General features: G+C 43.3%; 1 protein-coding gene across 1 annotated transcript in view; it reads left to right on the forward strand.

The window, feature by feature from the left end:
* The window catches only part of LOC146853752 (olfactory receptor 5AR1-like), a 41,728-nt gene that overhangs the window by 11,931 nt on the left and 5,603 nt on the right, over positions 1-24,194 (forward strand). Inside the window, exon 2 of the mRNA XM_085650864.1 lies at positions 11,356-12,324. Coding sequence (XP_085506990.1) covers positions 11,356-12,324 — 969 coding nt within the window. The remainder of the gene's footprint in view (positions 1-11,355; positions 12,325-24,194) is intronic.

Below are 24,194 nucleotides of genomic sequence, written 5' to 3' on the forward strand. Positions count from 1 at the left end.
TAAAAATGCATTCTCGCAACTTACCGGGTCCCTGCTTTTGCCGATGAGTTTACCTATCAGTTCGCGAGTGCCACAAGATGTTGGATTGTTGGTAGCCGGTCGCGCTATCCTGCGAGAGTTTGCGATCGTGAACACGTCATTGCGACCGCGAACAGGAAATAAGCAACGCGAGCAAGATGGCCGCATTCATTAGCGACCGCATGGGCAAGTTGGAGATATATTTCCTTGTGAGCACGCAAAAACACATCGCGAACGGGTGGGAAAAGCAATCTCTGCATCTTCGCGAAAATTTCGCATGCTCGCGGAGATTTTGCATATTTTCACGATTATTTGCGAAAGTCAATTTCGCAAAATCCGCCCACCCTTAATTAAAGCTGTTACGTTGCAACTTTGTTACCCCTTGCTAACATAAGCAAGTTAGGAAGAAGATACTCTTACCCTTTCCATGGCAATTATTGATGAAGGTAATGCAATATATATGTTTCCATCAGCCATGCTATTTTTTTTAATTATTCAATGATTATCTAAGTACAAAAAATACAGTGTCATTACAATTCCATCTTCCACTAATCTTATAGTCAGAATACCAGAAAGAAAAAACAGAGCAAGAAACGTATTGCATCATATATAAGCCAAGAACAGATTGTAGATATCTACAAATATACAATGTAGGTATGATAAGTAAAGGAAAAAAATAAAGAAAGAAGAGAAAGAAAGGCATTCTCTGAATGAAATCATGAAAAAAATAAGGGTTTGAGGGCCCACAGCGCCCTGCCTTCTAATTGTCATCTCACATTTCTTTCGTGGTGTATCCCACCATTCCTTTTGTTGCCGCAAGTTCGACAATGGTTTGTATATATGCACAAAGAAGGCATATACAAGCTAATAAATGGTAAATGTTTGCTAAGGAAAGCAGAAACCAACTGAATTCATCTAAAAATCTGTGTGCTGCACTACATGTGCCCGCCACTGTGAATTCCATTATGCGTCGTTTTCATCCTACAGGAAATTGCCCTGTGTCTCCATGAACGAATCTAACTGGTCAGGGATTTGTATATACCTCGGTAAATTGTTGTTTCAATCTCCGCCTATTAATGTTTTGTCATGCCGGCAATGGTAGTGGTAGATGGATAGTGATAAAAATCTTGGAAGAAGACACTGGGGCATAAACAGAAGAGATCCTGCTTTCACTGTCGGTGAATGTGAAGTTTAAGAAAAAGAAAAATGGCCTTCAGGATCAGTCTAGGATCGTGAGATAGGTGTTGGGCGTCAGGGCCGGCTTTAGAGCTGATGGCGCCCGGTGCGACAATGTTTGTTGGCGCCCCCCAATGACCACCTCCACCATGGATTCCCTCAGCACCACCCTTTAACAGTGCCAAAGTCTCCATAACCACTGTCTCTCAGATGCATATATAGCACACTCTCTCAGATACATATATAGTGCCACTCATACCAGTGTAAGTGTCAGAGCACTTTGCATCACACACACACATACAACAAAGACAATCAATCATACGTGTGTAACTCAGCGTATAGGAAATGTCACATAAGACGGAGGACTACGAGGTGTAGAAGCCACATGTCATCCATACTGGTAGGCAGTATAGTTTAATAGTGCTTGGTCTGGAGAAGCAAAAACTCAGAATTTAAAAAGGAACACTATAGTTGGGGGTTCTCTTTAAGAATGAGAATAGATTTCTGCCTCAATTAATTCTTTTTTCATCATAAATTTTTGCTCAGATCCATACTTTGCAGGGTGCATGCAGTTCTTTGATAAAAGTTGATAGTTGAGTACAATTACAAAGTGCTTAGAATATAAATAGGTCAATGGATTCCTGCTTTCAAAATAGAAATCATTTTGTTTCTTGCAATTTATAAACTCAAATCCTATATTAGGATGTTAACCTATAAATTGCAAGTAACAAAATGATGCCTCTTTTAAAACGAGTAACCCACTGACCTATTTACATTGTAAGCACTTTGTAATCTGCTCGGTACTTGTACAACAGGCATATTAACCATCTGCACTATTTTATAGTGGGTCAAAACCCAAATTAAACTTTTTGTTGGCTGGAAATTGCTGGAGGAAACGAGCGCGGCAGCAGCAGGTGCTTTAAAATAACAAAAAACTTGCATGCAAATGCGGTGCCCCCTGGAAGCCAGCATCCGGTGCGGTCGCACCGGTCCCACCGCCCGAGAGCCGGCCCTGTTGGGCGTCCCTTTCGCACGAGTATGGCTACTACACCTTTCCTGTGAGGCTTCGAATCAGTGTATAGTGGGGCAGATAATGAGGTTTTGGTGCAGGGCAGCGCCACAAGCAATCTCAAAACTAAAGGGCAGGAATGCAACGTATTAATGAGATACCGCACATTCCTGTCCTTTTCCCCTGGGCTGGTGCACAATGGTTTCCATGCTCCAAAGCAGGCACCCTTGCACCAATAATGCAAGCCTGTGTTTCAGGGCTGATTGATTTTGCACAGGAAGGGATACCTTCCTGCACAAAATCCATACATGCAGGTGAATTCCTCTTTCTATGTGTGCTGAATGCAGCAGACATGGAAAAAGGAAAAAACGAGGAGAAATGAAAACATATCTTTTCGTTGTGCCACCCTAACGCCACCCCTGGTGTGGCGTTAGATTCTGAGGCATACCCAGGTTTATGGTTTCTCGTAAATCTGGGAATGCTTCAGATTCCATGGGTGTTGCAAGGGAACACCCACACCAACACCCATGGAACGCCCCTTTCACACAGTGTTCTGTGTGAAAGGAGCACATAATTCTAATGCCATGATAAGCCATGCAAAGTAGCTTTAAGTGGGCTTGTAAATATGCTGTGGCACGGGAAAGTCAAAAAAGTGATGTTCCGGTAGCGCAAAAGAAATAGAGCAATCTTCATGTATCACTATTATAGTTGAAGGTTCTAACAGACAATGACATATCTCCATCTTTTTAAGCCTTGAGGTATCATTTTAATGGGATAGCGCCACCAGAACTTCGCTTTTAGCGACGTTCTGGTGGCGCGATGCCCATTTCCACATTCACAAAGCAGCGTTAAGCCACGTTTTGTGGCTTTATGTCACCTTCTAAATATGGCCCCTTTACAGCATTACTGAAAGGGGTGTGCAATGGGTTTTGCTGTGGGCATTCCCCCACAACACCCGTTGCTTTTTGATGCTGTTGCAGATTTACAGGGATCTGTAAAGATCTGTAAATAACGCATTGCAAGACCAGGCAAAAGATTTTTGAAACGAGGAAAAATAATTTCATTTCTCCTCATTTTTTCTTTTTGTAAGTGTGCTGCATTCTGCAGCACATACAGAATGAGCAAAACGCCTTACATGATTGTCTATCTTACACCGTCACTGCCAGTTTGCCCACGTTGAGGGACTCCAAGCCCCAAGCCCCAAGATCATTAGCCCCTGGAGGTGCTCAAGCAAGCATCTGTGCCCGAAGGCGCATAAAAGTGCTTGAGGGCTCTCGTGGCGCAGGAGCCCATCTTACACTGTCGCCGCCAGTTTGCCCACGTCGGGGGACTCCAAGCCCCAAGGTCATTAGCGCCTAGAGGTGCTAAAGCAAGCATCATCACCTGGAGGCGCATATAAGTGCTCAAGAGCTCCCGCAGTGCGAGACCCTGTCTTACACCATCGCCGCCAGTTTGCCCACGTTGTGGGACTCCAAGTCCCAAGTTCATTAGCACCTGGAGGCGCTAAAGCAAGCATCTGTGCCCGGAGGCACATAAAAGTGCTCGAGGGCACCAGCGGCGCGTGAGCCCATCCTCCACTGTCACGGACAGTTTGCCTATGTCAGGGGACTCTAGCGCCTGGAGGCGCTAAAGCAAGCATTCATGCCCGGAAACGCATAAAAGTGCTTGAGGGCTCCTGTAGCACTGGAGCCCGTCTTACACCATCGCCGCCAGTCTGCCCACGTTGTGGGACTCCAAGCCCCAAGATCATTAGCGCCTGGGGGTGCTAAAGCAAGCATCCGCTCCCGGAGGTGCACAAAAGTGCTTGAGGTCTACAGTGGTGCAGGAGCTCATCTTACACCGTAGCGGACAGTTTGCCTACGTCGGGGGTCTCTAAGCCCAAAGATCATTAACGCCTGGTGGCGGTAATGCAAGCATTTGTGCCTGGAGATGCATAAAAGTGCTCGGGGGCTCCCGCGGCCTAGGAGCCCGTCTTACACCGTCGCTGCCACTTTGCCCACGTCAAGGGACTCCAAGCCTCAAGATCATTAGCACCTGGAGGCAGTAAAACAAGCATCCGGGCCCGGAGGTGCATAAAAGTGCTCGAGGGCTCCCGCGGTGTGGTATGCGCACGGGTGGGCCCATCTGGGCCTGTCAGAGCCCGGAAGAGGCTGGGCTGAGCCACCTAATTTTCATCCCTGCATTGGACATTAATATGGGAAGAGCAAGCAACCTTGTAGTCCTGAGCCAGGAAAAGTAAAAGAAAACGTACCTAGGACCTCATCTTCTATTATTTCTTACTTAACCTCTGCAGTTAGGGCGTTAACTCGAGAGATTCAAAATGCCGAGGAACAGCTGGGTCGAAGAACTGAGAATTTGGGACAAAGTGTTTCCCTAGTTATACCCACACAGTCTGTATCCCCATATTACCCCGTAGTTAAACCTGGTATTCAAGAAGTCACTCAGGAGGGACTTTTTAATTTGGGGTTGGTGACAGCCCATAGGGCATTATTCTAGAGGATTGGTGTCTTCCCCGCAGAAGGACCTGTCCATCCCTCTACCCCCACCAAATAAAAAGCAGAAAGGAGAGCCACTAAATCTACCTCAGTCACAATTGGATCAGTTGCAAGCCCTGATAAAGCTCTGGAACGTTGTCTTGAACCACTCATTCATTTCAAGCAATGGAGGACATATGGAATGCTCGTATGGAACAAGTCCTTTCCTCTGCATTTAAAGATATTTCTGATCTCTGTAAATCTCTGATAAATGGGGTAATGGGGGAAGTTAGAGCTTAGAGAGCCAAATCTTGGAATTAAATAGCAACAATAGGCTGAACGAGAGATGTGTTACAGTGGCTCCACAAACTCAGAACGCCACAAAAAGGGACCGGGGTCTTCATTAGGGGGGGTCCCTCACAGACTAGACAGGGAACACTATCTGGGGCAACGTCTACCCAGACCATGGGGAGATGTGCCCCGGGTAACCACCCTGAACATGTCCCGGATGTTAATAAACACTCTGTGGACTTGGGTGAGTTCTCTGGGACTAGGGGGGACTGCAAGAGAAGAAATAGCTGCAGACTCAATCTACCACCAGAGGCCACCACCTAGTTGCAGTTCTCACAGGAATGCCACCACTTAAAAAGAATGGACTGGAAACAACTGAGGACCTTTTATGCAAAACTAAGTTTTGGTGTAAACAACATTAAACTAATGGGGTGCAGGACTCTGGCCACACAATAATGGCTAGATGAGTTGGTTGGGTAGGACAGAGGTCTAAAGAAGTGGAAGGTGATTGCATTGTCATTAATTTTGAGCAGGCAGGGATAGTGGGAAAGCTTTTTCAGGGCGGCTTTAACGTGGGTTCGGGGGGCATAAGGGCCGTGCCATTGGGCTTTTTTTATCCACCTTCAAGCACCAGCCAATATACAGGCCCAATTCCCCCCATAACATCACTTAAACCCCCTGGGGAGGAGGCAATGGAGAGTGGTTTAGTGTGTTCTAACAGATTTCTTCCACTAAGCCGACTAGATGAAAATGATTGACTGAAGTCCCACACATTTTTGGGAAAGGAGAGGGGTGTAGGGGTGCCTGGGTTGACTGAGGATGTGAACTTGAATTGTAAGATCTTAAGCTGGAACATGGCAGGTCTTAGATCGAAAAATGCGGACCCGAGGTAGCTCGACTTTCTTAAAACCCATGATATAGTGGGCCTACAAGAGACATGGAATAGAGAAAATAATTTTTGGCTGGATGGATATAAGTCATACCATGAGCCAGCACGGCCCTCGGTCTTGGGTAGAGCAAAGGGGGGACTTCTGATTTTAATATCGTTTAAGCTGATAGTAACGCATTATGTGGATACAGGTTCCAGTAATTGTTTAGTTGTAGAAATTACCAATGTTAACTCAATGAAATTATTAGTTGTAAATTTCTATAATTCACTTATGTATGAAGGATTGTCATGTAGTAGACTATCTAGGTCCAGATAATTCTTTTAATTGTCACTTTGAGCACACTTTGCAAGGAGGAGGTCTGGAGGATCTTCTGGCCGTAGCTGATCTAATACAAATAGTGGGGAAGTGAGGATCCCTACCTTTAAGGCAAGAGGGCAGGATTTTATAATTGATTATATATTTATCTCTCCCGTATTGCTTCCTGAAGTGATTTATTACAGTGCCCAATGGTCCTATTATAGTGACCATAACCCTGATATACTTGAGTTAGGTGGGGTAATTGGTCTTAAAGGCAATCAAGAGCAACCCTCCGCCCATATATGTGTTAAGACCTCAGATCAGGGACGTAGGCTAAAATGGACCAAAGTAATTCCAGGGCTTTTCCTTCGAGACCTAATGCAAAATGCCGAAAAGAGTTTCAACATTTGTCTTAACCCTATAAATGAGTGGTCTGAGGTTCTACTGCCATTTGTAGAGATCTGTACACAGGTGTCATCTGGCCTAACACTGCCCATTAGAAGTTATACTGAAATGGGTGAGAAATGGTTTGATAATGACTGCTCAAAAGCACACCAAAAGCTTATCTTTGCCCTGAAACAGGTGCCTAGAGACCACCCTCATTTAGTCCAGCTGAGGCAGTCTTATAGATGTGCAATGAGCCCCCTTTTTATTTTTTTTAAATGCATGGAATGATCTGCTATCTGCTCAGATCCTTAGGGATTGCTCTAGATTCTGTGCTATAGTTAATAAACCTTTTTCTCCAGGACTTAATAATATGCCTTTACAATATAATATCACAGAGGATCAGTGGTATTCGCATTTTAATTGTATTTATGGGGTATCTCAGACCGGGAGGGGATCTCCAGTTATTCTTGATCAGGATCGGTGTAGCACATCAGTCATTTTTACAGAAAAGGAAGTGAAGAAGGCAATTATTCAAATGACTAGTAATAAGGCCCCCGGCCCAGACTGTGTTCCGGCCGACCTAAATAAACAGACTCCCCACCTTTGGGTTAAAGTTACAAATAAACTTTTAAATGTGGCTAGTAAGCATGGATTTCCGCCATCCTGTTCTCTATCATAATTCCAGTTTTTTTAAAAAGGGTCTGAGAGGTGACCCAGGCTGCTATAGACCCATTTCTCTGATTGACTCAGTGGTCAAAGAGGAATTTTAAGTAAAATTTTGGATTGACTTGATGAGACTGGAATTTTAACAGACTGTCAATATGGGTTTAGAAAAGGAAGAAGCACACTAGATCAGTGTTTAAACATGCACTTTTTGGTTGAGAAATATACAGGGGCGAAACTAGGTATGTTAAAGTTGGCCTTCATGGATCTATCCTCTGCTTTTGATCTAGTAAATAGATCGCAGCTATGGGCAAAATTGATAGGTATGGGGATGGATCGTTGCCTAGTTTACTTTTTAGCTGATCTTCATATGGATCTTTATGCCAGGGTCAGTGTTAGTCAAGATGGCAAATGCACAAAGAACTTTAAAATTGACAGAGCTGTACGTCAGGATTGTATTCTAGCTCCCTTGCCCTTTACCCTCTATATAAATAACTTAAATATCTTTCTTAGTACTGCTAGTTTAGAAATTCCACGTGTAGGAGACATGGTTATCCCTCCACTCCTATATGCTAATGATGCACTCTTACTGGCCCAAACATCGGTAGGTTTGTGGAGGCTCCTGGATTCTTTGGGGTCCATTATGCAATCTCTGGACCTTATTCTTAATAAAAACCAAATCTCACACGATGACAATAGGTCAGAAGCCGAAAAAACTCAAATCTTTATATTGTGATGGTGCTGAGTTGACAAGGGTTTCCTCCTTCTCTTACTTGGGAGACTTGTTTGATGAGAGGGGCTCGTGGGTTCCTCAGATAACGGCTAAAAAACATGCTATGTCAAGGTCTATAGCTGCCATCCAAGGATTTGCATCCTGACTTGGAGCGAAGCCCCTCGAAGCCTTGCTCAATATCTATAGATCTAAAAGTATTGCCATAGCAAGGTATAGGTCTGCGATTTGGGTATATAAATCTGCAGCAGGGCTCCAGATAGTTGAAAATACATTTCTGAGCTACCTTTTGGTGGTTCCCCAATCTACCCCTTCCTATGTTATACACCAAGAGCTGGGCAGTGGCTTAGTTGAGGACCTGATAGGTCTGGGCCCTGTGGTATGATAGATAACGATTTGGACCAATCCAGAATTGGCACTGAATAGAGAAATTGCCAAGGACTGTGTTGCACTGAAAAATGCAAGTAAAATCCAATGGGTACAATATGTTAAGTCAATCTTAGATAAACTGGGACGACCTGAACTTTTTGCGACTCCAGGAAAAGATAGTGAAAGAGGACATGGCATGGGTTTAAGCGCAATTTTTAAATGTGTTGTCTGCAGAGAGAGAGGCGATAGAGATTATGAAACCTTCTGTGAAAGCTTATTTTTTGTTAAAAACTGTTCCGCAGATAGATACGTGTTTAATATTTGTTACAAAACCTTTCCATCCCTTTCTCTTAACCAGATTTCGCCTCAATCTCATCCATTACCTTTTAGCAGATGTACAGGGATGGAGAAGGGTGAATGATCTAGGTCCCTGTACATGTGACAATTTCTCGACACAGGATACCATGCATTTTATAATGTTTTGTGATAATTTTAACTCCATGCGGAGAACATTTTCAAGTCCTATTTTAAGAGGGAGGGGCTTTATGCAAGTTAGACCTGCCTTACCATATTTGCAGATTTTAAATGACCCTTAGGAGATTTTGAATATTGCAAATTTTTTAGTGTTGTCTGTTAGACGTATGAAAAAAGGGTGCTAGATATTTTACATTTTGTACTGATTATATACTCTGATATACACTTGTTTTTACCTAATATTTTTGCATTTGCGAAAAAGTAATAGAGGAGGATGTTTTATTGATGTATTTGTCGTTTGACCTATGAATTATAAGCAAATGATTTTTACTTGTGCTTTATATTGTTTGTAATTGGAATACTTAATCTATCCCAAAATGTATTAAGACAATTTTTAATTGTATTGATTGTATGATAATTGTTTGCTGTGTACTTTTATGGCTTTCATTAGCCGAATAAAGTGGTTTCGATTGATTGATTGATTATGTTAGTAAGGCGTGGTGAAATTCTAGAGGGTCGCACGATAATCTTGAGAGTTCTGGGAGGAAGTCTATCATGTCGTCCTTCTCCATCGTTTGTGGCACTCCAGAGGAGCAGTGGTTCTTATTCTCTCTCTGTCTTCTAGCAACATTAGTTTCACTTGCATTTGCCAATGTTCCAGCCCCCAGTCCACTGCTGTGGAGATCGTATGTTCGACCTTTGCTTGTGTTGCTATCATGTGGTAAATGCTATTATATCAGCTTCAATGAGGCTTTCATTGTGTTCTCCTCAATGGTAGATATTGACATTTTGAGCTGGGGGGAGCTGGGGATAGCTCCTTGAGGATCAGTCTAGAGCTGAGTCCTCAGCTGTTTCTTGCGGTGGTGCATTGCATTTCATGCTTTTTCCTGTAAATGCCTGGCTAGTTTCAACATTGTGGCAGTGTATCTATTATGCTAGTCCTCGATTGATTAAACTTAAGGTGTACTCAAGGTGTGGCTTTCTATACCTCTTTAATACCCATTACTTCTTTAGGAGAGAGGCGTTCTTACTGTGAAGTTCGTCTGTAACCCGGGTGCTAGTGTCAGTGCATCTGTACTTGCCAGGAGTGCCATGTTACAGTCCATTTTATTTGTTTCACGGGCTGCATATTGGTTTGACGTTCTGGATGTTGTTGGTTTATAGCCCTTCCGTGGTTGGTGCAGTGTGATCTATTTACCTGTAAACTGAGAAGGGGTATTGGCCACTAAAATCACATTTCTCTCCTCTGTAATGGTGTTCCTTATCAGTCTTGCAATAGTGTTGCCTTTATGGTCTAGGGTTACTTGTACTGCTCTCTATGTGGCCCCAGTAGGTGTATTTTGGCATGATCTCAAGAACAAGAGCTCACTGTGTGAACAGGGCCCCACTCTCACCATGGGAGCTTCCTGTGCAGACCTCTTTCTATGGAAATGCATCTGCCAGTGAGTGGTGTAACAGGGCGCCAGAGTGGCAGCTATCTTATAGAGGGCTGAGGTCTCGTTCCTGCAGTCTGCAGGCAGGCTCAATTGAAGAGGATGCACAGTTGCATTCTCGTCTTGCGGGTCGTTATGAGGTTGTTAGATAGAAATGCCCTCATCTGCTCCCATTCAGCTCTCCTCTATCACCTTTTTGCCCATGGGGTTGCCCACCAGTTATATGTGTGAGACCACATATGTGCAAGAAAATGCAGTGTTAAGAAGATCTATGCCATCTTCTGTGGGCCCCAGGCTCTGCACCATATTCATCCTCTTTAGATGAGGTGTCTGATCCAGCAACATTTATGGTGGAAATACCTCTGAACCTTGACAGAGCTGGTGTATTTGCCACCTGTGAGATGTCTACCATTTAAGAAAAGCAGGGCAGCGAGATCGCTCTAGGTAGAGAAAGAGAATTTACTGTTTTTGTGCACATTTCCAATTTCTACCCTCATTTAAATCAGGACATATATAATGAAATGTCCTGTTTCTAAATCCTACTCTTCCCTTCCTTTTGATGTCTTGTCAAAAGGTGAGAATCAAGAATACAAAATAATGTGCATGTCCTGGAGAAAAACACACATTAATGAGAAAGCACATGACCTTTTGAAAAAATGTGTCCTAGGTTGAGTGTGGACACCATATTGTGGTGAAGTGGTTGAAAGACAAATTAAATGGTATTCATCCAGAGCTCTGCTGTTTATTTGTATGAATCACAAAGGCAAGAGAACCTCATTTATATAAGTGTCACCCAGTTGAAATACATCTGAGGTACTTTGTACGTCTTGTCCGTATAATGTTATAATCATTTTCTAGTGCCACTTAAAAAGAAGTGTTCTGGTTAAGTGAACATTAGATCTTCAATTACACGTTGTTAGTAACTTCAAGAGAATGTATGTGAGATAATGCTGTGTTGCCTGTAAACTCAGATAGAACAATCCGGCTATTCAGAAGATTATGAATGAAAGTTAAAGTCCAACAAAATATTTTATGCAGTCATTAGTTGGGAATAAACACTTGCCATTGTGTGCTTTAATCAAGGCTAGACTAAAGAACATTAACATGCATCATTTCTATAAGTATTTTTCCTTTTGATCCTCAGTGTTACTCCAACAAGCATATCTCCAAACCCAATGAAAGGAAGAAACAGCACCATGGTGACAGAATTCCTGCTACTAGGACTTACTGATGTACCAGAACTGGAATCTCTACTGTTCCTGATATTTCTCACTATTTACATCATCACGATTGCTGGAAATGCTGGAATAATCCTTCTAATCATAAGTGACTCTCACCTTCACACACCCATGTACTTCTTCATCAGTCACCTTGCCTTTATTGACCTGTCCTGCTCTTCCACTGTTACCCCCAAGATGTTGACTGACCTCCTGACAGTGAAGAAGTATATCTATGTTCCAGGATGCATTACCCAACTCTTCTCCTTCTCCTTCTTTGCTACATCAGAGTGCAACCTTCTGTCATTGATGGCTTTTGACCGCTACGTAGCAATTTGCACCCCGTTGCGTTACACACTCATAATGGCCAAGAATGTCTGCCTGTGGTCCGTGATGGGGGTGTATGCTGTCAGCCTTGTAAGCTGTGTGACTAACATTGGATACATGTCTGTACTCTCCTTCTGTGGGCCCAATTTGATCAGGCACTTCTATTGTGACATTCCTGCCCTCTATAAGCTGTCATGCACTGATACCTGGAGCAATGAGATGCTATTGTTCACCTTTGCTTCACTGTTCACATTGAGTGCCATCCTCATTATCCTGTTCTCCTACAGTTCCATTCTTGGTGCAGTTTTGAAAATCCATTCTGTGACAGGTAGAAGTAAGGTCATCTCCACCTGTGGATCCCACTTCCTGTGTGTTGTTTTCTTCTACGGAGCTCTCCTCTATATGTATCTCAGGCCAAGCTCCAGCCATTCCCAGGAGAAAGACTTTGTGAGCTCTGTGTTCTATGCTGTGATTATCCCCATGCTAAACCCCCTGATATACAGCCTCAGGAACAAGAGCATGAAGAATGCCATGAAAAAGATAGGATTGAAGAGCACCTTTGCATTCTGGTGAGAGGTTGGATTAGATGCTGCTCTTTGCTACTAGCAAACTAGAGCACTGGATTCCATCTTACTGGTGGAATACGTGTCCTTTTCTTAATGTCCTCTTTAAGCTGTTTTCATATGCAGTTATTATGCATATCAGGTGCACCAAACCAAAAATCTGAATGTTTCTGAGATCAATTGAGGGTCCATATGAAAATATTTGCTAAGACATCTCATGAATTAGGACCCAATTTGGAGCAAGAAATAACTGATATAAGTGAAGTGTTGCAAAATAAGTTCAGAATGTATGTTTTTAATGTATTTCATGTATTTTTTATTCTGCTAGTCCTCTTACATATAGACACATGCAGAGATTCAACGATCACCTGACCACCACTCTTCTGCATCCAAAGGAAGGAACTATCATCAAATTCAGTCCCTTATTATAAGGAAAGTGCTCTGTTTCATGACTGAACAACAATGTTCTATATGTTTTACCCAGTCCCAGGCAGTCTTGGGAGACAGATGTGCTGCTATTCACCTTCTTCACACCAGATGCTATGTACCTGTTAAGTTATCATTTCTCCAAGAAAAGTTGATTTAAACAGTATACCTTAACCCTAGCTTGTGGCCTGAAGTTTTTTCTGTAAGTGAGTATGCAAGCTTCCTGCTTTAAGTTTACACTGCACATTAGGTCATGTTTAAATTATGGGGAACAACCTTTACAACGCAACTTTTACAACGCACTACACTTACAACGCAATTTTTACAACGCAACATCCACTACAACGCATTCCATTACATCGCATGACACTACAACGCATTTTTAAAAACTACCTTTACAACGCATTCCATTACATCGCATACTACCTTTACAACGCATACCATTACGACGCATAATATTACACTACACTATCCAACACTTACCCTACTGTTGCACCCCCTGGAGTTAGAATAGTAATTTTTACCCCTATACTATCCAACACTTACCCTACTGTTGCACCCCCTGGAGTTAGAATAGTAATTTTTACCCCTATACTATCCAACACTTACCCTACTGTTGCACCCCCTGGAGTTAGAATAGTCATTTTTACCCCTATACTATCCAACACTTACCCTACTGTTGCACCTCCTGGAGTTAGAATAGTAATTTTTACCCCTATACTATCCAACACTTACCCTACTGTTGCACCCCCTGGAGTAAGAATAGTAATTTTTACCCCTGTACTATCCAACACTTACCCTACTGTTGCACCCCCTGGAGTTAGAATAGTAATTTTTTCCCCTATACTATCCAACACTTACCCTACTGTTGCACCCCCTGGAGTTAGAATAGTAATTTTTACCCCTATACTATCCAACACTTACTCTACTGTTGCACCCCCTGGAGTTAGAATAGTAATTGTTACCCCTATACTATCCAACACTTACCCTACTGTTGCACCCCCTGGAGTTAGAATAGTAATTTTTACCCCTATACTATCCAATACTTACCTTAAATGCAATGTAATATTATGCGTTGTAATGGTATGCGTTGTAAAGGTAGTATGCGATGTAATGGAATGCGTTGTAAAGGTAGTTTTTAAAAATGCGTTGTAGTGTCATGCGATGTAATGGAATGCGTTGTAGTGGATGTTGCGTTGTAAAAATTGCGTTGTAAGTGCATGCGTTGTAAAAGTATGCGTTGTAACATCATACAGCCTTAAATTATACTCTTTAGTGAATGCACATGAGGTGTCGCATTATTTACTCTGCTTCAATAATTCATTGATGGAGGTGGGACGGGAACATCAAGTGGTAAGGCATCTAGGTCTGATGATCATTGAATGCCCTTCAGTAGAAGCTCCCACCAAAAGAGCAGGAACGTGAGAGGAAGAGATGAATTGAATACAAGGTATACTGTACATAAATGGACCACACTTTACTATGAAGTGGTGAAGATATGTGAACACAAAAAATACTTGAGAGTAACACAGTTAAAATGCACTAGAATGTGATAACATTATGAAAACATTAAGATTTGTAAAATGAGAAACTACCAAGCCCTCCAGTGTGGTGCACAAGAGGCAATTGGCAGCACAATATACATTTAAAACCAGCAATTAATTTGTGTGATTGCAGGTGGGCATCACTGGCACTTAATTCATAGAACTGGCACTCTTTGTTACCTCCCGTGCTCTCTTGGCTGCAGGTGCTTTATTTCTATGACAGGACAGGGTGCTGCAGATTATGCATTTTCTCTCTCGCTTTAACAAAATAGCAATAACATATTTTCAAAACTTGTCTGCACACCGCCTTTGGCTCCTTGTCATGATCCTCTGATGTACCTTGGCCAAACCACCTCCTCCAGGCTTCATCTGTATCCTGGCTTAAAGAGGAACACTTCTGAAGCTAACCCCTTCAAGTATCTGGAAGACCAAATCCTATAAGGTGGTGTGCTGGGTGGCACACTTTTTCCCTTCTACTACATTCTATCCTATTGTGTTTGGATAGACTCCTGCCTCATATGAGAAGTTCATGAAGCAGCAGTAACTGATCGGATGCCCCCATCCAGAGAGTGAATTTGTCACTGGGCTGAGTATTGACTTTTATATGGTACCCTCCTTTTCACACTTGTTGGTTGGTAGTTGCACATTCCCATTATATATTGAGGTAGTAATAAAAGGAGTTTGATTTACACTACCAAAGGTTTTCCCTTTCAGTGATCATGTCACAAGTTTATTCTACTGTGCCATCTATTAATCTAACGTCAAAGGGTGCCTAAGAATTTGTACTGAGAAGGGATAGACCTGCGGTATATCACCCCATCCAAAGGCATATTCAGTAATCTATTTCTATGCCTTTTCTCACACTGACACAACACATTAAAATCTTCTTTTATTTGCTGCCAGAACCAGACCACCCAACCGCTCTGGCCTCTGCGCTTGAGGCCCCATGAGTCAGGAGGACCCCTCATCAAAACCTACAGATAGGCTGTCTAAGGCAGCCATTTTACATAATATCATGGCAGTCGATTTATAGCCCCTGTCCCAGGGTTTTCAATGGCTTAAAGATGGGATATATTCTGATGAGGTCCCTTAAGATCAGGACAGGAAAAATGCCAGGAAGATGAATGTCTCTAATGAGGATTCACACCTTTCATTCTTGACGGTCTTCGCCTAAATATCAGATGTAAGACCAGAATTCTTATAAAATCACTTTCAATCTATCTCTCCCTTCTGATCTCCTGAAAGACACATTTGATACAGAGGAGAAAGAACATCCACTCCTCCCACTTGGTTCCTTCAGCCAAAATCGTAGCCTATGTTTAGGCTTGATTGAGGAAACCTTTCCCTAATGAAGTACAGAACCACTTAGGAGTGTAAAGTCCTCTTCTTGTATTAGTCCAGGTAGCCAATACCCCAAAAACTGACCTTAAGTTTTCCAGCTTCTTAGGTAAATACGTCCATCATCCTAAGAAAAGCAGTGACATGTCTTGGCAGGCTTGTCAAGGTAAGTTGTTGGATCTTTCATGTCCCTATCCAAAATTTTAGGTTGAGCCTTTTCAGCTAAAGAACAAGGATCCCTTATCGATCCAGAGGTCTCAGTGGGATGGGCTCTAGGATTCACCTGGTTATAATACTGCTATCCCCTGGACGGAATTGTCTAACCTAAGACCCATCTCGCCTCTCCCCTTTTTGGGTAAAATAACTGAGAAATTTGTAAATCGGCACCTGTCGAATTACATCGAAAAGGCAGGTGGGCTGGATTCTTCCCAGTCAGGTTTTAGGCCAAGACACAGTACCGAGACCACCTTGTTGTCAGTCGCAGACGATCTACACATGTTCCAGGATAAAGGTCACTCTGTTATCCTGGTACTGTTGGATCTGTCTGCGGCGTTTGACACTGTGTCACACAACATCATGACCACCAGGCTAGTTAACATCGGCCTGGAAGACAAGGCTTTGGCTTGGTTGAGGAGCTTCCTAACAGACCGCACCCAAAGGGTCACCTTGGCTGCATATTGGTCAGAGGAGTTGGGGATCTCTAAGGGGGTGCCACAGGGCTCCTGTTTGAGCCCTACTCTTTTCAACATCTATGTGGCCCCCCTAGCTAACATCATGAGGTCCCATGGTTTCATCCCAGTGTCATATGCGGATTACACCCAACTCCTCTTTCCTTTTAAAATCCTCACTGTTGAGGTTAGGAACTCCTTTGCCCAGGGGATGAAAGCAGTGGCTCACTGGATGGCATCTAACTTCCTGCAATGTAATGTTGCCAAGACGGAAGTGATGCTGTTCGGTGAGGCCAAACTCATGTGGACTCCTGACTGGTGGCCTCAAGATCTTGGCCCAGTCCCTGAGCCCAAGCAGGTAGTGAAAAATCTAGGTGTCCGACTGGACCAGGAGCTTTCCCTAAAACATCATGGAAACCAAGTGGCGGGCTCTTGTTTCCATATCATCGGTTTGTTGCGGAGAGCGCCAGACTCTACTAGAAAAACCTTGGTGCAGGTTCTAGTATTGAGTCAATTGGAGTACTGTAATTGACTGTTACTGGCGGCAAATGAAGGAGTAATTTCCAGACTCCAGGTGGTCCAGGTGGTCCAGAATACCGCTGCTTGTCTTGTCTTAAACCGGCCCCCTCGCACTCCCTCCATACCCCTGCTGACCAAGCTTCATTGGCTATCCATCAAACAGAGGGTGAAGTTTAAAACCTGTTGTATTATACACAAATGTTTACATGGGAGAGGCCCTGCTTACCTGTCCAACAAATTCTCCCCCTATGTACCCACGCGCTCTCTGAGATAAAGTGAACAGGATTTGCTGTGTGTACCCAGAGCAAAAAAAGCAAGACAGGGAGCTAGAGCCCTTTCAGTTGCTGGCCCTATTCTATGGAATAGCCTCCCAATATCTCTGAGACTCTGTGATGATCACCTTCCTTTCAGGAAACAATTAAAAACGTATTTATTTCAAAATTAACATGATATACTGCTTGGACTCTTTTCTTGTATTATGGTTGGCCAAAGGCGCGGAGATACTCCTTCGGGAGTCGATTCCAGCGCGGTATAAACTCGTAAATAAATAAATAAGGAAATGCAAAATGTACCCTCTAAGCCATGGGCCAGAGGCACTCCACTGGCCACGCGTCCTTGCAGCCCAGATTCAGAGGTAAACAAGGTTCTGGAATGACTACCACTGTGGAGACGTGTTATTTCTTCCATAACTACCATTGTTTGGGATATCATGGTACTTCCCACAGAGGATCCTCCATCTCTTCCTTCACAGGTGATACTTCAATAGGAGGCCTGTTAGAAATTACACATGGAATTTGCAATATACAGCCAAAGTTGGGCTATCATCACTCATAATGCTTAGTGCTCAAACTGTAAGAGACTTCCGCTAAGATTTGTATGATATCCTTGACAAGCACTTCCTTCAACACCATTACAATTCTCAACACAGAAACAGGTGTTTATGGTCCAGGAGATATATTCTCTACTCCAAACAAAAGCAATTCTTTCCCCCATCTAGTAGCTTTATAAGTAGGATTCTCCTCTAGGACAAGTAAGGGAGTGGTTATCTATTAGTCATCATCCTCAGAAAATTGAGTGTTTAGTTTCTCTGCACACATTTCGAGATGAAATGCATTCACCTCCTTTGAGACATGGTGAAGAAAGAAGTCTTCATGGTGTGGCTGTAAGAGAAGGACATTTACCTCTCAATCCCAATTTTTATTCCTTTTCGCCGCCTCCTCCAGTTTCACTGCAAAGCTTTAACCTATGAGTTCTTGAACCTTCCATTTGGGATGTCCACAGCCCCTGATGTTTGCCCAATCTAATGAAGCCTGTGGTTGAGTTTCTAGGGTAGAGATGAATTCATCTGATCTTATATTTCACCAAATCTTTTTATGTTATGTTATGTTATAGGGGTATTTGTTAAGCGCACGGCTACTCCGAGGAGTGTCCCGGCGCTGTCCAAACCCCAGATCAGAGTAAATGGAGAAACAGCTGGCAGTAGCTAACTGATCTGCAACTACTGTTGAAAGAGCCAGGTCTTTACGCTTTGCCTAAAGCTGAGGAGATCACGTTCTTGTCTAAGGAAAAAGGGAGACTATTCCATAATTTTGCCGCTACTACTTGAAAGGAGCAACCTCCTTTGAAGAGCGGCAAAACTGGGGCACAATTGTCGGCAGCTGGGAAGAAGATCACAGCGTTCTGAGCGGTTTGTAGGGCTGTATTTTGTTCATAATATATGGAGCCCCAATTTCATTTAGGGCCTTAAAAGTTAGGACCAGGGCTTTAAAAAAGACCCTTTGTCTCACTGGTAACCAGTGCAAGGATCTAAGGTGGGGAGACATGCGTGACCTGGGTCCGGCCTTGAGCTCGGACCTAGCTGCCGCATTTTGAACTACCTGCAGGTGGTTCAGTACGTCATCCGGAAGGCCCAGGTGAAACACATTTACGTAGCCCAGTCTTGATATAATCAGGGCCTGGGCCACAGTTTTCCTGTGAATAATAGGCAGCAAAGGGAGAAAGTTCCTCATCATTTTTAAAAGCCTAAAGCAGGTGCCGGCAACCGATTGGACCTGGAACTTCATAGTCATGTCGGAGTCCAGCTTCACTCCTACATTATTTGCGGTGGAGACTGGTCTTTTCAGGGGGAGATAGATCTTTAGGCCACCATTGATGCCACTCGTCACTTGGCGTGTGTCCAAAATAGATTATTTCCGACTTGTCTGAGTTGCAGAGCAACTGATTTTGCCTGAACCAATCAAACACCTTAGATAAACAAACCTTGACTTCATTACTGTTAAGCACCTCATCCTTCTCACAGGTGAACAGCAATTGCGTGTCATCTGCATACGATATAATTTTTGCCCCGTATTGTTCAGCTAAAGAAGCGAGGTGGGCCATATATATATTGAACAGGGTTGTACTCAAGACGGAATCCTGTGGGACCCCTACATTCAGTGGCGGAATGAGGGCTGAGAAAGGGGGAGCCCAGACTGTTTGCTGGCGGTTATCCAAAAAGGAAGCAAACCATCTGAGCACCGTGCCCCCAATGCTGCTCTCCCATAGTCTATGAAGGAGGCGATCATGTAGCACGGTGTCAAAGGCCGCCGATAGATCTAATAGTATCAACACTGATCATATATTTCAACAAATCTTGATAATGACTTAGGACTCACCATTATTTAACACCGTCTGCAAGTAAGTTTTTTCTTTTCAACTGTTGGTTTTTTAAATCAACCAAAGCAAATCTCATTTATGCCTAGCCATGCAAATAGAATTCTTTGGGTTTGTCATGGACTCCGTGATGGTGACTCTCTCACTTTCAAAGCAGAAGAGGAAAGCTATAAAAAAATGTTTTATAGCATTCTAGCGAAGGACAAGATAACCCTTCGTTATTTGATTACTGGGCCTGTTAGTGGGCAACATCTAAGCAATTTATCCAGGCCCACTACTCTTCAGCATCTGAAGATAATAGAAATGTGCAAAGTTCACTCCTACGCCCAGGCAATTTGTCTCAAGAAGTAAGACAAAAGCTTTAATCCTGGGTAGCCCAGATGGAGACTGGGAATAGGCGCACAATTTTCAGCTTGACTCCAGACATCATGGTTGAATTAGACACTTGGGGGCATATTATCAAGAACGGCGTTAAAATTATCACCGCTTTAGTGGCAGGAAACTGCCGCTAAGACGGCGATAATGGGCTTGATAATATGCCCTTGAGAATTCCAATAGAAGCCCAGGTTCACACCAGAGCATGGGCTTCTATGGGAATTCTCAAGGGCATATTATCAAGTCCATTATCACTGCTTTAGTGGCAGTTTCCTGCCACTAAAGCAGCGATAATTTTAACGCCGTTCTTGATAATTTGCCTCTAGTTGTTTGGACCAGGTGACCGAGATACAGAGAGATCTCTAAGGGAGGCAGATGGTCTCATTAGGAACTGGATCTTCACATCAAATGCCTAAAACATTTGGCAGTGTCATTTGTGTACCGGTCTCTTACCCCAAAGAAATAGCACTGTTTCATTTTGCTCAGGATGGACAAAGTGTCAGCAGTCCAATATATCAACTGCCTAGGGTCTGGGGTGAGATTTCATATTCGAATTTTGACAGTTTTGCCTCAGCAACATTGTTGTACTAGTGGTTCAACCTCTCTGGAGATAACAGACATTATCATCCTCACTGAATCTTGGTTAAATCCCTCTTCCACTCTGATCTTAGATCTCCTATTACCTCCCACTGATGACATAATTAGCTAAAGTGGGTGGTGGCCTAGCCTGTATTCATAGAAACACACTCTCGATCTCTCTCTTGGAGTCCTCTAAGCCTTCCTCCTGTGAATACCTCTGTCTCAGCATCTGAGGTATGAACATACCGGTCTGTAAACTTCACACCACCCCCCGGGAGACATTCTCCCCTTCATCGAGCAACTAATGGAAATCATCTCTGTCAATGTTGATTCAACCGTGTCCCAAATTCTCCTTGGTGATATCAACCTTCACTGGTCTAACCCCAATGACCTCGCTGTATCTTGCCTTAAATTATTCCTAAATGATCAAGAACTGACTCAACACTGTGACCTGCCAACTCATATTTAATGAGAAACTCTAGACCTCATTATCTCGAAAGGGCAGACCATCTCCTTGGACTCCATCACCCAGTGTGACTGGTCCAACCACCACTGCATCCTCTTTTATATTAACAGGGAGCTGTCAATGAGGAAGGCTCAACCAACGAAATCAAAGATATGGAAAAGGGACCTCAGAATCAACAAACTCTGATGAACGAGCTGCCCACTGCAAATCTGCCCTCACCTCCCAAGCTGACTTGGTTGAGGTGCAGTCACTCACCGACTCTTACAATTCGACCATCTCCAACATCATGGATGACATTGCTCCAATCCAACAAAAAAATACCTCAACAAAAATATCCAAACCCTGGTATAATGACAACTTAAACATGGAACGCCACAACCTTAGGGCAGTTGAATGTTCCTGGCGATCCAATCCCTCCTCGGACCAACTAAAACTCCTCAGAGAGGTTAGGAGCCTCTACAAAAAGCAAATTAAGATCGCTATGGCAGACTACTTTAGACACCAACTGGATCAAGCGGCAAACCACCACAAGAAACCTTTCGAATTGGTCAAACAGCAATCAGTTGTAGGTCCAAACCACTCTGACCCAGGTGGCAGCCCACCCTCTTGCGACGAGATTGCTGCTTTCTTCACTGAGAAAGCAAGACTCATCTCCATTGACCTCACCTCTAACAAGGCCCTACTACCTTCCCCCAGGGCTGTATCACCCCTTGACCTCTTTGAAAAGCGCAGATCTACCAGCCTGAACACCAAGAACAATGCGTCATGGGGCACCTTTACCACATTCAGTGAAAAAGACATCAACAAGATCCTTCAGAATATCAACACCACTTCAGTGACCTATTGCCCCCAGCCATCTTAAAAAATACAAGAATGTACTCATCCCCTCCTGGACAAGGATAGTAAATGCGTCTCTTTCACGAGGCACAATCCCTGATTGCCTAAAAGCAGCCCAGGTATCACCTATACTAAAAAAAAGAACGCAGACAAAGCTCATCTCAATAACTTCTGCCCTATCTCCAACATCCCCACCCTAGCAAAACTCATAGCAAAATGCATACAATCTCAACTTTGTGCTCACATAGAGAATTACCAACTCCTTGACCAGCATCGATCCGGCTTTCGGAAGGGGCACAGCACCGAATCGGTGCTCACTCATGTTATGGTTGACATTTTAAAAATGCTTGACCAAAACGAATCCTGCCTCCTGATCCTCCTTGACCTTTCCTCCACATTTGACACGGTTAATCATGACAACCTCCTTGCCATTTTGAAAAACAGGGATGGGCTTTTCTGGTCAGGTGCTACAATGGTTCTCGTCCTTCCTTCACCACAGATCTCAAAAAGTCAAGGCAAATCACTCTCTCTCCCAGCCCTCTCCAGGTCTCATGGGGGTACCCCAAGGGTCTGCCCTATCTCCTATCCTCTTCAACCTATTCTTGTAACCTTTAGCTAACTCATTAAACTCCACTAACATTCTCTTCCATATGTATGTGGACGATACGCAGCTCTATTTGCAAATCTCTTCCCCGGAAAACATCATTTCACTCAACACTACCCTAACGTCTACTCAAAGCTAGTTAACTGAGAACCATCTCCTGCTCAATACCTCCAAAACGGAATTCCTGCTCATCTCCCCTCCCAACCACATCCCCAACTTAGACCTGTGGCTGAGTCACCTCACTGCCTTCAACTGCACTCCTCTCATCATAGACTCAGCAAATCGCTCTGACTCACCATGGACAAACACCTAAATATGAAAAATCATATCAGCAAAGTGTGTAAGGGAGCAACCACTTGATGAGGACATTCAAAAATATAAAACCTTTACTTCCACAAAATGATTTCAAGCAGGTGGTCCAAGCGCTTGTCTTGCCGAGGCTTCACTATGGCAGCGCTACCCTCTGTGGCCTTCCCAAATACACCCTGGCTCCACTAAGTGCATCATTGAAAATAGCGGTTAGACTGGTTACAGGCACCAAACGAAATGAGCACATGTCCCCAGTCCTAAAATCTCTTAAATGGTAGCCCTACGAAGCACGAATTCAGTAAAAGATTGCCGTTCTGGTACACAAAGCCCTTCACTTCAAAACTCCCAGGTATCTTGCACAAAAACTTGAGCTATCTTGTGGTGCAAGAGCCTCAAGAAGCGCCAATACTTTCCTCTTGAAACCACTCATCCTTAGCAAAAAGAGAACTTATCACAGAGCCTTCTCCGGTGCAGCCCCAAAGATATGGAAGCCAGAAGATTCCTTATGAATAAATTCTTACCCTAATTGGGCTAGGCTCATCTGCTCGAAGACACTGTTTCCTACGTCCATTGTGCCATCATTTGTTGCTGCTCCTCTTTACCGCATTCTGTGACCCCCTTCATTGCCCGCTTATACCTGTTTTATTGTATTACCCTCCATGGTGCAATTGTCCTGGAATCTGCGATTAATCCTGTTTTTTTTTCTTTTTTCTTTTTGCTCCTACTTGATGCCGATTTTGCATGTATGTCCTTCTTTCCATCCTAATGTAAAGCGCTCTGACATCCCTCGGGATCTTGTTCTTGCCAAATAAAATGTTTGAATAAATAAATAAATAAATGAAATAAATAAACAGTAAGCAGTGGATTGGAAATCCCAGTTTCTCCAAGATTCCCAGAGAATAGAAACTACATCCTTCTTAGTTCATGAAACTGATAGTGAAATGGGAATCCTGGAAGAAGGAATATATTTGCATCCATGTTAACTTTTCAGATACCATGCAGATACCTTTTCTTTACAGCAGGAGGCATGACCCACTGGAAGTGGCGCAGTGGCAACAGATTTCTTCCTCTGGAAATGGAAGGAATTCTGTATTCCTTTGTTTTTCTGTTATTCTCATAATCCAATTATGAAGATCTCAATGTTGGTTCCAAATTGTGCTGGAGTTGTCTTGCTAGCCCACTCTCATACTTCAATCATTTCTGCACCTACTTATCCTGACACAATTGCAAGAGCAAGGACTTTCAAGTAAGCCTCTATTTCTCACTGAGAAAACCTGGTCAGACTCTATCCAAAAATGATATCTGATAGCCTGGTGTCGATGGGCACGCTGGTGCTTGGAACTATATCTGACTCCCATGAGAGCGGATGCAACTTTCGGAATTATCTTCCTAGACATTCTGGTGACTGTAGATCTCTCTTATTGAACAGTAATTTCTTACTGATCAGCCATTTCGGAAGGTCACATTCTAATTACAGATAACCTGATAGCTGAACACCCACTAGTGTTCCAACTATTTCACCTTATCCCTTTTACTTCTTCTCCGCAACCCAAGGGGAT

Source organism: Triturus cristatus, chromosome 4_1, assembly GCF_964204655.1.
Source record: "Triturus cristatus chromosome 4_1, aTriCri1.1, whole genome shotgun sequence".
Classification (NCBI taxonomy): domain Eukaryota; kingdom Metazoa; phylum Chordata; class Amphibia; order Caudata; family Salamandridae; genus Triturus; species Triturus cristatus.